This window comes from Centruroides vittatus, unplaced genomic scaffold (assembly GCF_030686945.1).
Source record: "Centruroides vittatus isolate TY-2023 unplaced genomic scaffold, ASM3068694v2 contig_453, whole genome shotgun sequence".
In the NCBI taxonomy this organism is placed as follows: Eukaryota; Metazoa; Arthropoda; class Arachnida; order Scorpiones; family Buthidae; genus Centruroides; species Centruroides vittatus.
The window spans coordinates 608,169-623,794 of NW_027122249.1; the positions used below are offsets into that span (position 1 = coordinate 608,169).

The window sequence follows — 15,626 nt, forward strand, 5'->3', positions numbered from 1 at the left end:
TCACACACGTTTTGAATAAAACAAATAATTCTTGTTTATATAATACATCCTACAATTTATTCTCTTTGTTTCTTACAGGGTACGACTTTAGCAACCTTCTCCTATTTCCATATAGTCTTTGCTAATAATAATTGATTTTAGTTAATTTTACATTTTGTTTTTATTAAACCAGTAAGTTACTATCAATGCAGACGATCTGAAATAAAATATATTAAAATTTCTGTAGGAAATCTAAAATGAAAATTAGATTTTATCAACTCATATTATTAATAACAGCTGAAGGTTTAATTCACGTTATCGGTCTGTATACAGAAATAACAGATTAATTTGTGAAAAAGATGAAGCACACATTCATTTGTACTGTTCGCACTAAAATATTAAGCACTTGTAATTTAGATTTATGATTTAATTTTCATATACGGCTATAAAATGTCTGCTTTACAGATACAATTTGTATGACGAATGAATAATATATTTGATAAATGAGTTGATTGTACATGTTATTTTACTGCTTGTAACACATGCGATGTACGATAAAAGTAGTTGACAATTACAATATTTAAATACATTAACGTGTAAATAGTTTTTAAATGCTTACATGCTTATATTATTTATACATTGTTTTCCATACCAAATAATAAAACATTTTATTAATTTGATTAGACGTCTCTTTTAATGTCCATTTTGGGTGAAATTCCTGTTACTTCCGGTAAAGTGATAGCGAAAGGAAAAATTGCTTACGCTTCTCAAGAAGCCTGGGTATTTAACGAATCTATCAGAGAAAATATCTTGTTTGGAGAAGAATATCAAGAAGAGAAATATAAAAAAGTTTTGCATATAACTGCCCTAGAAAAGGTAATGCACTGTTCTTTTCTAGTTATTAGCCACGATTTGGATAACTTATCTTGATTGAAGTCGAAAAACTGTTTGATACCAACTAGTAATTAAACGACAATTATTTTTTCATGCTACATTAAGCTGTTATAATGTCAACTCAGTAAATTTGGTAGTTATTAAGTTATTTTTTAGAATATTAAAAAGTATAAAGTATAAATGATATTTTTAATTTTATATTTTGGTTCTGTTTTTTGTACCAGTAAGTGCTTCGTTAAAAGAAATATTATCACAATACAATAACATTCGTAATTATGATAATGAAGTTCTTCTGCTTACTCTGTCTCGTTGAGTTGGTTTCCGTATGCATCACGATTCGATATAGTTGATCCGGGTTCGATGGAAAGCACACCTCCACACTCACACATATTAACCTCTTAACAGTGGAACAGTCAGACCCGGCGCTACCAGTTAGTTGTGAAAGTAAATCGTGGGAAATTTTTTAAGAATTTTTCCACGCGTTTCTCTCGTTTCCGTTTAGGAAAAAAATTTTTAACAGTTACGTCTAGTAAAGAAAAAATATTTCTTTATTGTCATATAATTATTATATATATGAATTTTTTTCGCGGTAATTTTTTGCTAAATTTTTTTTTCAAATTTATATTAAATTCTTTTTTCATTTTCCATCCGTTACGATTTTTTCAAAAGTTTTGAATTTATTTTCAATTTTATATAGTTTTTTAAAGTTTTAGGCATTTAAGTCATGACGATTTTTTTCAACCTGCGAATCAAATTCAAGAAAATCTAATTGACAGTTAACGAATTTCATCCACAACAATAGAAAACGTGAAGGTTGTTATGATTACAACTACGTCGCCTGGTGGCCTTTCCCCCTCAGACTGAAATGTGGGTGAAGGTCGTCTCGTGTTCTACTTTCTGTAGAAGTAACGTAATCATTGTAAATAAAAGAAAATTTCAGTAAATCTTTTATTTAAAATTTTAAAATTCGTAGTTAAAATTTACACCGAATTATTAAAGCGGATTAAAATATTAGCATTTTGTAAATAAACTTAATTTACATATAATAAATTTAAATAAATTAAACTTTAAAAAAAACAAAAACAATAAAAAAATGTAGAAGTATTTTTATATTCATTTTCACATTTATAACATATGTTATCGTCATTGACCGATATTTAATTTTAAAAACAATTTTCACCATTGGCATGCATCAGAAAAAAAAGCATAACTTCCCTAAAACACACTTCACTGAGAGGGTCCGCTTCACTCTGAAAAAGCTGACAGTTTTATGTCAGAAATCCAATGTGTGACCTACTTTCTCTAACATAGTGAAACAAACTAAGTTACAGTACAACAATACACATAAACACAAATAAATTAGTAGCCCAATAATACATACCTTCATTTATATCCATGTTATATCTAAAGGTCAGTTCCCCAAATTGTTGAAAAATAAATTATTTTCAACTTTTCTTTCTGAATTTAAAACTAATTCACAGTAAACTTTACGCCTTAAAATATCCATTGCAATCAACGCAAAATGTATGGATCCACGTAATAAAAAATTATCGCAGTGACTTCGAAAAACGAGAAACACAGAAACATTAAAACTGCACTCTACGAAATCTGGCGCGAATTGATCATTTACAATAGACAAAACGAAAATGCTCTTGTCCAATGTCATCAGGTGACAAAAAGTTTCTAAATAAACGCTAAAAGTTTTAAAGAATTCTTCCACAAAAACCGATGAATTTAATTAATACACAATAACTTAATCTGTTTAATAAAGATTAGTAATTTTCCATTATAATTATGCAAATTAGATATAAAAAAGATCTTTGCGCAAATTCTCCCGCGAACCATGGATGACTCTTACGTCACCTGGATTGAAGTTTTCCTGAAAAATACTAAAAATTTTATATAATTATTTTACTAATCCAGTCAAATTTAAATAATATAATATGTCTAGATCTGTTTAATAAAGATTAGTAATGTACTATCACTAATATGCAAATTACATATGACAAAGATCAATGTGGGAAAATTCCAGCCAAGATAAAAATAGCTTTCGGTCACGTGATCACCAAGAAATATGAAGAAATATGTTTTAAATTTAATGTTTGTGTACAAATTAATAAATTTTGACTAATGTCATCGTTTAAAATTTAATATTTCTGTAAAAATTAGTAAATTGTAACAAATTTCATCAAAGACAACAGAATAATTTTCAGCTTATAAAAACTCTACAATAAATGATTATTTCTTCGAAAGACGTCGATATGCACGAATAAATAATAAATATGTAATAATGTTTTTATCCATTTTAAGTGGATATTGTAAAAATTAAGCTATTTAATTTGTTTGGCTTTTATAATTTAGTTTCCGAATATTTTACGGTGAAATTCCATTCAGTAAACAGAAACAAAGTTCAGCTATTAATTATAAACAAGACAATAGAATAATTTTTACGTAAATTGAGTGTAAATACAGAAAAAAAAAACGATTTATATCAAAAATGAGACGAATAAGCTGACATCCCTCGAACAGAGCTCATATACTCATTGTCATTTTCAGTCTGGTCCCACTTCGACTGTTTTATCTTGGTAAAAGGTTAATTTTTTAAAATAAAAGTATTTTGTTCTTAGTGAAGAAAAATAAAAGTATCGAAATATAATATTCACACACACAAAAATATTCATGTATGTCGACATTAGAAATTTGAAATCAATTATAGAATGTCCTGGATAGACATATCGTGTGATTGTCTGTTTCTTCTGTCTTCTTTTGTTTTTCTACGTGAAAATAAGATATCTTTTATAACTATTGATAATATAAACATTTTGTTTCTTTATATATTACCTTCAATTACAGCTGCAAACTTTAACACATGGAGCATGTGAGAAAGTATTATTGTATAGATTATTACATTTTTATGAATACACCTGAGACTCATGACAATATATACTAACCTACTTTAAGTGTCAATATTTTATTTAGAATCATTTTAAACGTTATTATTACATCAAATTATGAAATGGAATGTTCCAAGTATAGGAGTAAGAGGAAGGGGAAAGAAACCACGCGTGGGGAAAAAATGAGTTTTTATTAAATTATAATGAAATTTACTTATATTTACGAGAAATATCGATAATTTTCTTCTGGAAAAATGTATCTTGATAAAATTAATTATCTATATGAATGAAACTTTCAATAATACATTAGTTACAATGACTGACGTTCCTTTCTTACCCTTTCTGTAGTATGTCTTGTGTATTAAACATAGTTTCCTAGATTATAGCATAATAATGTGTAAAAAACGGCAAATTCTGTTAATTTGTAAACGCAGATACTATCACATAACAAACATACTGTATCCTCCGTATATTTAAAGTCAGTTATTCGCGATTGAATTTTTCTAAATAAACCTGTTTAATCCGTAATTTGACAGAAAGAAATTGTTTATGGCCGTATTTCATATATCTAATGTTTTTCTCGTGATATTATTTCAAATATGAAAAAAAATATACATTTTTAATATGGATATACATGAATATTTTTGTGTGTGTGAATATTATATTTCGATACTTTTATCTTTCTTCACTAAGAACAAAGTACTTTTATTTTAAAAAATTAACCTTTTACCAAGATAAAACAGTCGAAGTGGGACCAGACTGAAAATGACAATGAGTATATGAGCTCTGTTCGAGGGATGTCAGCTTATTCGTCTCATTTTTGATATAAATCGTTTTTTTTTTCTGTATTTACACTCAATTTACGTAAAAATTATTCTATTGTCTTGTTTATAATTAATAGCTGAACTTTGTTTCTGTTTACTGAATGGAATTTCACCGTAAAATATTCGGAAACTAAATTATAAAAGCCAAACAAATTAAATAGCTTAATTTTTACAATATCCACTTAAAATGGATAAAAACATTATTACATATTTATTATTTATTCGTGCATATCGACGTCTTTCGAAGAAATAATCATTTATTGTAGAGTTTTTATAAGCTGAAAATTATTCTGTTGTCTTTGATGAAATTTGTTACAATTTACTAATTTTTACAGAAATATTAAATTTTAAACGATGACATTAGTCAAAATTTATTAATTTGTACACAAACATTAAATTTAAAACATATTTCTTCATATTTCTTGGTGATCACGTGACCGAAAGCTATTTTTATCTTGGCTGGAATTTTCCCACATTGATCTTTGTCATATGTAATTTGCATATTAGTGATAGTACATTACTAATCTTTATTAAACAGATCTAGACATATTATATTATTTAAATTTGACTGGATTAGTAAAATAATTATATAAAATTTTTAGTATTTTTCAGGAAAACTTCAATCCAGGTGACGTAAGAGTCATCCATGGTTCGCGGGAGAATTTGCGCAAAGATCTTTTTTATATCTAATTTGCATAATTATAATGGAAAATTACTAATCTTTATTAAACAGATTAAGTTATTGTGTATTAATTAAATTCATCGGTTTTTGTGGCAGAATTCTTTAAAACTTTTAGCGTTTATTTAGAAACTTTTTGTCACCTGATGACATTGGACAAGAGCATTTTCGTTTTGTCTATTGTAAATGATCAATTCGCGCCAGATTTCGTAGAGTGCAGTTTTAATATTTCTGTGTTTCTCGTTTTTCGAAGTCACTGCGATAATTTTTTATTACGTGGATCCATACATTTTGCGTTATTTTTAACGGATAAAAAGTGGAAATTTTACTTTGAATATAGAACTTGTTTTTCACAATATGCTACTTTACAGAAAGAAAAGTTGAAAATAATTTATTTTTTCGACAATTTGCGAGAACTGATCTTTGTTTGGATGTAAATGAAGGCATGCATTATAGGTTTACTAATTTATTTATGCATATAATTATCTAGTTCTAATTTCGAGACATTTATGGTTTTTAGTGTTTATAAGCGTGTTATTTAGACATGTCTACCAATTTAGTGCTAAAACGTAGAACTACGTCAAAGAAGAATACAAACTTTAATTAGCAAGTAGTCCCTTTATTAGCAAACTAATTTGTTGGTAGATTTTTTTACATTTAAAGTGTAATTAGATGAAACTAAATGGATGTGAACATAGAAAGTAGAATATGGCAAGACTAATAGATAAAACTATTATTACATATTACGCGATCAGAAAAATTTATAGTTGAAGAATTTTGTTTTGATAATTATTGCCCAGGGTTTATGTCGAAAATATTTTTCAGTTATATTTGTAATTACAGTTAATTCGAATAGTAATGGCGCTTAAATATTTATAGGATTAATTGAAGTTTTCGAATTTTGTTTGAGGAAACTGAGGAAGGCAAGAGTATCGACAGTTGTATAATGAACTGAATTTAAGTAAATTAGGTGACTTTGTATGTTTCGATGTAGTTTTTTATAATATTACGATATACAAACTTTCGATTTTGTAAATTGTATTATACTAAAAAATAAAGTTTTTCGTTATTCTCCTACTTAATGATGTATTTATAATGTTTCTGAACTAAATAATACTTATTAAATTGAGATCCAAGCTTTACAAAGTACTATGAATATTAGAGAAGACCGTTTTACTATAAACTACTACGTCTTACTACAGCTTACTCTAATGTTGATTCTACGAAAAGTAGGTCAGACAAGAACCGTTAGACTAATGACGTAGGCTGTTTACTTTTTCCGGTTGCATCGGTGCTCTCCCGATAGCGTCATTTACAGAAGTCACACCTACTTTTTTCTGACGCGAGCCAATTAGGAATATTAATTTTTCTAACTAATCAGATGACGGCGGGAAATTTAAATTCGATTTATGTCGATAGATGGCTGTCTAAAATTTCATATTTATTTTAATTTTCTCTCTTTTATTGTAATTTCTCGAGAACTAAAGGATATTCCAAAACAAAGTTGGAGAACCCAACTACTCGTGAAAATTCTACGACTTCACGAAATGGTCCAGGTATTTTATAAGAATTTTTTAACGTCTATAGACGTCCCTCACCACTGCCACTCGATCGCCTTGGACGTCTATTTAAGTTTCTCACTGTTAAGAGGTTAATGACTTTCAGAAAGTCCAGTAGATTGTCCAGACTTGGCCTCTGGCCCAAAACCTCTGACAGACTTGCATTTCGAAAATACTGTTTACACAACCTCTCAAAGATAGAGCAATTGCACAATATGTGTTTTTCACTAATAGGGTACTTACAATACCGACATACAGGCTGGTCATCACCCTTCAAAAGGTATTGATTAGTCACTCGAGTATGTCCAATTCTCAAACACGTAAGAATAACCTCAGATCTTCTGCCATAGAGTTTCTTGTGTGTCAAATTTTCTATCATAGGTTTGATCTCGTGTAGTTTATTGTGGACTTGTGCATTCCACACATTTTGTTATCTCTTCTCCAGTTGTTTTTTAACGACCAGCTTCAAGTCACCTCCTTCAATGAACATTGTATGCTGAGAAGGACTTGCTGACTTTGCAGCTGCGTCAGCTTCTTCATTCCCTTTTATACCTACATGGCCTGGGACCCAAGAAAATTTTACAGAAATATTACTCACAATAAGATGGCAAAACAGTTTGCGAATTTTAATCACTATAGAGTGAGAACTAGGTTCACGTGAGATCAAAGCCTGAAGTGCACGAATTGAGTCAGTGTAAATAACACAGCGACGATGACCTTTCCTAATTACATATTTTAAGGCTAGGTAAATAGCCGGCAACTCTGCAGTAAAGATGGAACAATTCAATGCAATTTGTTCTGCCATGATCTCATCCTGGCAGACAAAGGCTGAGCCAACGTAATCAACCGATTTCTATCCATCAGTATAAATAGAAATTAAATTCCTGTTGTGGTGTTCAATTTCTGCAAAGTGCTGTCTATAGATGTAGTCCGGGGTGGATTCCGTAGGAAACTGCTTTAAGCTAATGTCAACATTTATATAAAGGAACAACACCTGAGTAAAAATAAATTAGAATCAAGAACTGTAGTGCCTTTGACCGATGTGCTTCTTCTCTCTTTCTCTATAAATCGCAAACGTTTTCGAACCTCGTTGGGTTCTTCCTCAGGCGTAACAGAATTCTGTTCTACAAAGTTTAAATATTCCGTCGAAGTTGACCGTTGATTTAGAAAAAATTGTATTCTGGAACGCTGTTGCGTGCAGCCGATGTCGTCATATTAGACTTGCTCGATGCGAGTATAGCGCTACTTCAGGGATCTGTTGAGAAAGGCTTCCCAAGCTGAAGAATGTTTGCCTTCGCGAAAACTCATAAACCCTAAAAAGAACTCAGACTGGTGGTGGACAAGGCCAGAGCACCCACGTTCCTATTAGAAAAAGCCACTCACAAGTTACTTATTCCTCACCTTCAAGGGTAATGCACACCATTACCAACCCAGCAGATCTTGTCAATATATTCAAACGGTTACTAACACCTCCGAAATTTATAACCGTACTAGACTTTAAATCTTTATATCCTTCTATCAAACTCCCACCGGTATTTTGCGCAATAAGGGATACACTCATGAGCATCACTCAAGACAGCACGTTACAACCTAACATCCTAGAAATGGCACACCTGATCTGCTTTAACTCGTTCTTCAAATTCAACGGCATTACGTACCAACAACAACGGGGTGTACCTATGGGAAGCCCAGTCGCAGGGGACCTCTGCGAGCTTGTAGTCAGAAAACTGGAATCAGAAGTCATTTCTTCTCAACGCTAACAGATCCTCCTTTACCAAAGGTATATTGATGATATCCTTATATTATGGAATGACATCCCAAATATCCGAGCCTTAATTGACACCTTCAACGACAACCCATATGGATTAACAATAAAACTGGACCAAGCCCACCATACCCAAGCACACTTCTTGGACATTTACATCACCATAGAAGGATCTTCCATCAATACGCAAGTCTATCACAAACCATCTACCGAACTTCTATATATACCCGCATTCTCCTGTGATCCTCCACAGTACAAGATGGCAGCCTTTAAGGCATTACTCAAAAGGGCACTCACCCATTCCTCCTCACAAGCTGCCTTCAACTCCGAAATGCAGCACATCAAGAATATAGCTAAACAACACGGATATCACAACATTGCACGCAAAAACAACTTTGAGGCCCTACGGCTTCTTCCCACCCACACCCCTCCTTCCAATGGTTCCTCACCTAAATATATACTGATCACCTATAATCTGGCACTGAAGGCTATATACTACCAAATAGCCAAGAAAAAGGATATCCGCTTAGCTTTCAGGAGATGCCCAACGATTTTCGAGAGGCTTAGGAACGGAAAAGACGCTCCAGATAAAAACAGACTTCCGGGAATATACTCTATACCCATCGCCGACCACAGAGATAACAGCGAAGCCATCTACATCGGATCCACCAAACGCAACGTACAAACGAGGATTAATGAGCACAAAGTGGACATATTACACCATAGACAAAACACCGACCTAGCAGTCTATTCATCCGACCCAGAAATAGAGCCTTTTTTCACCTGTGCCGCAATCATTTACTCTACGTTCCCGACAAGATCACTTGAAATGGCTTGAAGCTATATACATCTTACTCAACACCCGCACTAACACACATTGCATCAATTTTAAAAAGGAGGTCAACTTATCGGCTTGGGAAGCCTTTCTCAACAGATCCCTGAAGTAGCGCTATACTCACATCGCACAAGTCTAATATGACGACATCGGCTGCACGCAACAGCGTTCCAAAATGCAATTTTTTCTAAATCAACAGTCAACTTCGACGAGATATTTAAACTTTGTAGAACAGAATTTCGTTACGCCTGAGGAAGAACCCAACGAGGTTCGAAAACGTTTGCGATTTATAGAGAAAGAGAGAAGCACACAGGTCAAAGGCACTACAGTTGTCAACATTTATCACAGGAATTGACCAAGGTAATATATTATCGACCTCAGCCTGTGAAATGTTGCTTGTGTCCAGGTCAATCGTGCTGCTTACATTCTCCATTCTTATGTCGAATGTAGGGACACAACTTGGGTGAGTTGCAAATAATCTTTTCAGCTGAGTATCTGAACAATCAGCTAACAGTTTATTCTGAGATTTCTGTTTAATGTAGTAAAAAAGAGACAACTGTTCTCTCCTAAGAGATAGTGGAGGTTCATAAGCATCTACGTACAAACTTTGAACAAGAGAAGTTCGAAAAGCACCAGTGCACAAACGCAATGCTTGGTGGTGGATTGGATCCAGCATCCAAAGAGTAGATTCTCACGCAGAGCCATACACAACACATCCATAGTCCAGCTTAGAGTGGACAAGGGCCCTATAAATCCTGAGCATAGAACATTTGTCTGCTCCCCAGGACAAGCAGCATAATACCTTTAAAAGGTTCAAAGATTTTAAACATCTACACTTCAAATTGTGCAAGTGTGGCAAGAACGTCAGTTTTCCATCAAATATAACACCCAAAAACTTTCGCCTCCTTGACCATTGGAATTTTCACCTCATTTAGATAAATTTCGGGATCCAGGTGGAAATCACGCCTATGGCAAAAGTGGGTGCACGAGGTCTTCTCAACTGTAAGTTGAAACTAAATCCATTCACCTTTGACTAGTTTTCTATGTGATTTAAAGAGGTCTGCAGTTGTCTCTCAATGAAACTCGTGTTACTAGACTGGCAGGAGATCTGAAAGTCATTCACATACAGAGTGTGTTTCACACTGTGCGGAAAACAGTTAGCTATGCTGTTAATTTTAATGAGGAACAGAGTCACACTCAAAATAGAACCTTGAGGAACACCTTCTTATTGTGAGTAAAGCCTAGATAAAGTGCCATCCTGACTTGGAATCTTCGATTCTGCAAGAAGTGTTTTTATAAACATTGGCAAATTACCCCGCAATCCGAATTCATATAGATCACAGAGTATCCCATATTGCCAGCAGCGATCATAGGCCTTCTCTATATCGAAAAAAACAGACACTAAGTGCTGCCGTCTAACGAACGCTTCGCATATAGATGTTTCAAGGCTTACTAAATTGTCTGTGGTACTTCTGTTTCTACAAAACCCGCTCTGATGTGGTGAAAAATAATCCTTTTTCTCTAAGAGAAACATCAGACGTCTGTTTACCATTCTCTCGAAGAGTTTACAGAAGCAACTCTTAAGAGAGATTGGTCTGTAATTATAGGGATTCTTGCAGTCTTTGCCTGGTTTGGAAATGGGTATAATAATTGATAGCCTCCAAGAGTCAGGGAAAGTATGTTCTGTCCATATTCTGTTAAACAGATTCAAAAGATTTCCAAGGGATTTGTCTGACAGATTTTTAATCATACTGTAGTGGATTTTATCCGGGCCTACAGCAGTACTCCCCGAGCAAGAGATCGCTGTATGTAATTCAAATCTGGTGAATGGCACATTATATTCTTCGTTAGATGAGGAATGGAAATTTAAATTTTGTTTTTCTCTTTGAGCTTTATAAGCTTGAAAATTCCTTGTGTACATTGTATTGCTGGATGACGAAGAAAACGTTTCACCCATCAAATCAGCAATACCCTGTATATTGCTGATTATTATGCCATTATTTTCCAGCATGGACAGAGTGTGGGAAGCATATTTTCCATTAATTTTATGGATTTTATCCCAGACTGCTTTTCAGCTAGTGGAAGATGTTATGCTAGAAACCTACTTCCTCCAACAATCCCTTTGGCTTTGCCTCCTTATTTTCCTGGCATTTGCTTTTGCTTTTTTAAAAGCAATCAAATTGCTAGCAGTGGGGTATCTTCTGAAAATCCCCCATGCTTTCTTTTGTTTTGTAAATGCTGCCTCACAATTCTGATCCCACTATGGTTTCGGATGCTTTGGATATCTGGTTGATGTTTTCCCCATTGATATTGAAGTGAACTCACTTAGCAATATGTAAATAAGAAAAAACCAAACACCTTAAGTTGCTGAGAAAAAATTTAATAAATAACGTAACAAACGTTTTCAGCCAAACCTGTTAAAAGATTTGAGAGCTCTTAATTTAATGCCTTGATTTTGTTATCATTGCATATCTTGCATATATTAAAATTTCATATAATTTATTAATAAATGCATATGTTGCATTTATTAGAATTTCATGTAATTTATTATTATGTAATGGCTTAATATTTATTTAACCTATACATATTTTTAATATTTGTATTTTAATATTTGAACTAATACATATTTCTTTGTTATTTGTTATTTTTTTACGTTATTATATGTATATTTCATTCGTTATTTTATTTGTATATAAATTTTTGTTCCATTTTGTTTGCATTCGAATATGTTTAGCCTGATGATGGCCAACAGGTTTGGCTGAAAACGTTTGTTACGTTATTTATTAAATTTTTTCTCAGCAACTTAAGGTGTTTGGTTTTTTCTGGTTTTCCCCATTGTTTTATTGGCTGCCTGAATAATACTGGAAGTGACAACTTCAACTGCATCATTGATATCAGCAGTATTGACCATTTCCTTAGTGATATTAGCCAAAGAGGAGAATTCAGGCCAATCTGCCATTTCAAGTTTCCAGCGTGGTGGACAGGCTGTTTCACAGCTTTCTCTCCCTCGATATTTAACAAATATTAGAAAGTGGTCACTAGAGAGTAGATTGGATCCTACCTCCCATGTAAATGATTAAAACAGGTTCGGGGTTGCTAATGTTAAATCAATGGCAGTGAATGTTTTTGTTGGGGCATGAAAGTATGTCACTTCTCCAGTATTAAATAAATATAGTTGATGATTACCTATGAATCTTTCAATTGCTCTGCCTCGACGGTTGATATCGTGACTGCCCCACATGGGATTGTGGCCATTGAAATCACCCAGTAAAAGGAATGGAGTTGGCAGTTGTTCAACCAAGTCATCCAATTCGTCCTCATTGACTCTGACATCTGGTGGCAAGTATATGGAACAAACTGTGACAGTTACACTATTTGAAATTCTGATTGCCACAGATTTCAGCTCTGTTGTTATTTGTACTGGTAAGGACGGGATGCGGTTTGAAACCAGTACAACCACACCTCCACTGCGCAGGTGTGGCTGTCATCATCTTTACGGTAAAGATCGAATCCTTTTAACCCTTCGTCACGCGCCAAGTGCCGATTCGCCACTAATCGATTTTTAATTAGTTCGTGTAAAAGTTCTAATTGTCCGAAAAATCTGAAAAAATTATTATCTGTCTAATTTTTCTTCAATTTTATGATGCGCTATTCACTTTTTGCTTAAAGCGTTCCGTTATTTTTAATTAATTATTGGTGTCGAATCGGCACTATGGCGCGCGTTATCTCGTATTCCAATTTTCAAATTTCCTACCAGTCGTTGTTACTAAAAATAGCCGCAGCGGTGGCGCGCGCGCTTCTTTGTTTATAATCGCGTTATTTTAAAGTGAATTACTTCTAATAAACTGAAATTTGACCGAAAATAATTTAATTTCTTACAATGGTATTTTTTAATTATTTTATAAAGTTTTATGACACCATCACAACATTTCCCTGAGTGGAAGAACACAATTAGAAAGTTAACACTATATGAACGTATTCATTTTTTATATTACCTATTTTTCTGTATTTTTTTATTTTCTGGGTTAGGCATAAGGGCTTGCTTTCACGGATTTGCAAACAGGACCTTTTGGATAAAGTATCCAACAAATAAACGACATTTATTGATATATATATCAATAAAAGTTGTTCATTTGTTGGATTCTGCATCCAAAAGGGCCTGTCTGCTAAATCAGTGAAAGAAACCCCGTAAGCCTAACCTAGAAAATAAAAAAATTAACGTTTTTGCACACGCTAATTATAATTCTTGCAATACAAGATGTACATAAAGTTTTAGCATTGTATAATGTAAAATGTATAAACGAATAATACAAATGAATATTTAAATGTATAAATAAATAATATATAATATAATTTTATTTGTATTATCAATTTATACTGTTTATCTTAATTATTATTTATATAACTCTTGTATTGAAAGTAGAATAGATGTAAGCAAGAGACGAGATAATTGACATCCAGGCGACACTTAACGCCTGGATGTCAATTATCTGGTCTCTTGCTTATTCAGAGATCGGCGTGAAGTCCACCATCGTTAGGATTATTATAGATCTAATAGAATAGATGTAAAAAACATTTTTGTGTAGTATAAACATTTTTTTTTTCTATTATATTTTTGATCCGTTTTTTTATTTTTTAAATACAGTCAGTAATTAATATATATTATTCCTATATAGATTTATTAATTATAATAAACATACACTATTTAATATTATATTAAAATAACACTCTTTAATTAACATCTGAAATGAAGAAGTAATTGAATCGAGTCCCATCGCCATCTTTAGTAACGCGCGACAGTAATTAATTGATTCTGAGCGCGTCGCGTTGCATCAATTTAAATAATTTATAAAAATTAAAATTATAAATATGTTTATAAAATAATTGACGATATCTGTTCGCAATAGTATTGTAAAACACACTGTACTTATAGTTCAGCATTTCTGATAAATTTTAATAAATATTTGAATTTTCGTATATTTTATATATAAAAATCGAAGAAAAAAACATAAATTTGTAAAACTTAATAAAAAAAATATCTGCAACTTCATAACACATATAAGTATGAGAATCCATCAAAAAAAGATAGTTAATAATAATTAAAATCGAAAAAAAAAATAAAACTTTCAAGGTAAGGTAATTTCTGTGGTAAAATGTGAGGTAAGCGATCACGTGACGCCCGTCTCCCCATCTTCAGTAACCAAAACGGACGAGGTTGAAATAAAAGCCTAATCACCAGTAGAACTAAAAACATACATCGGCGCGTGCCTAGAGCAATAAACTTGAACGGGAGCGAAGATGAAACACGACACTTTGTAATTTATGCTAATTACCTTCTAATATTAAAAAATTAAAATCATCAATAAATTATGATGAAATTAAAACTTTTTTGACTGAATTCGATTAGAAACATATTAATAAACTGGATTAAAGTAAAAACACCCGTTTTTCGATGTTAAATTTTTATTAATTAATTTTTTAAATTGGTGCCGAATTGACCGAGCGCGCGTAATTTCGATTTCACTGAGCGCGCACGTGACGAAGGGTTAAAGAAATTCTTTTTCCAGGTTTTAGATGTGTTTCCTGGAGTGCCACGCAGAGAGATGAGGTATAGATGATGTCAAGTGTTTAAGGTCAGAAAAGTTGTTGCGGAAACCACTACAGTTCCATTGGATTATTTTATAATTCATTATGTGTTTGAGGCAGCATTCTTTGCGAGGATATCCTTCTTTAATTTAACAGGGGGTCTCTCTTTTGCAGGTGACATTGGTTTTGTAACCTCCATATTATTCTCTTCATTAGAGATATCAGAGAACTTGCTCACAGACCGAGCCTCTGATTTTTTAGATTTAGAGAGAGCTGCTTTCACTCTCTGTTTGTTTAATGGGTTCTTACTAGCCTTTTTAGAACCCAGGTTTTTTGTTTTTACCCCTGCTTCAGGTAGGGGTGTTTTTGGTTTTGTATTCTCCTTTTCTGGTGTTTTTTTGATGGGATCAGTAAACATTTTGCATGGCGAGTGAGGGATTCCTTTGGGGAAACAGAAATGTCTGTCTGAACTCCACATGTCTTTGTGGATTTCAGAGCAGCAGCAAATGTTTTTTGTTTCAGTGGTGCACTTGAAGTGACCATGTGACGTGCCTCTGCATAGGGTAAGTTGTTGACTGTTTTTACACGCTGGATTTCTTTTTCTCTCTGCC

At 32.8% G+C, this 15,626-nt stretch overlaps 1 protein-coding gene across 1 annotated transcript in view; it reads left to right on the forward strand.

Moving 5' to 3' along the window:
* LOC136977303 (ATP-binding cassette sub-family C member 4-like) overlaps positions 1–15,626 on the forward strand; it is a 158,352-nt gene that overhangs the window by 97,497 nt on the left and 45,229 nt on the right. Inside the window, exon 11 of the mRNA XM_067272777.1 lies at positions 664–855. Within this exon, the coding sequence (XP_067128878.1) occupies positions 664–855 (192 nt within the window). The remainder of the gene's footprint in view (positions 1–663; positions 856–15,626) is intronic.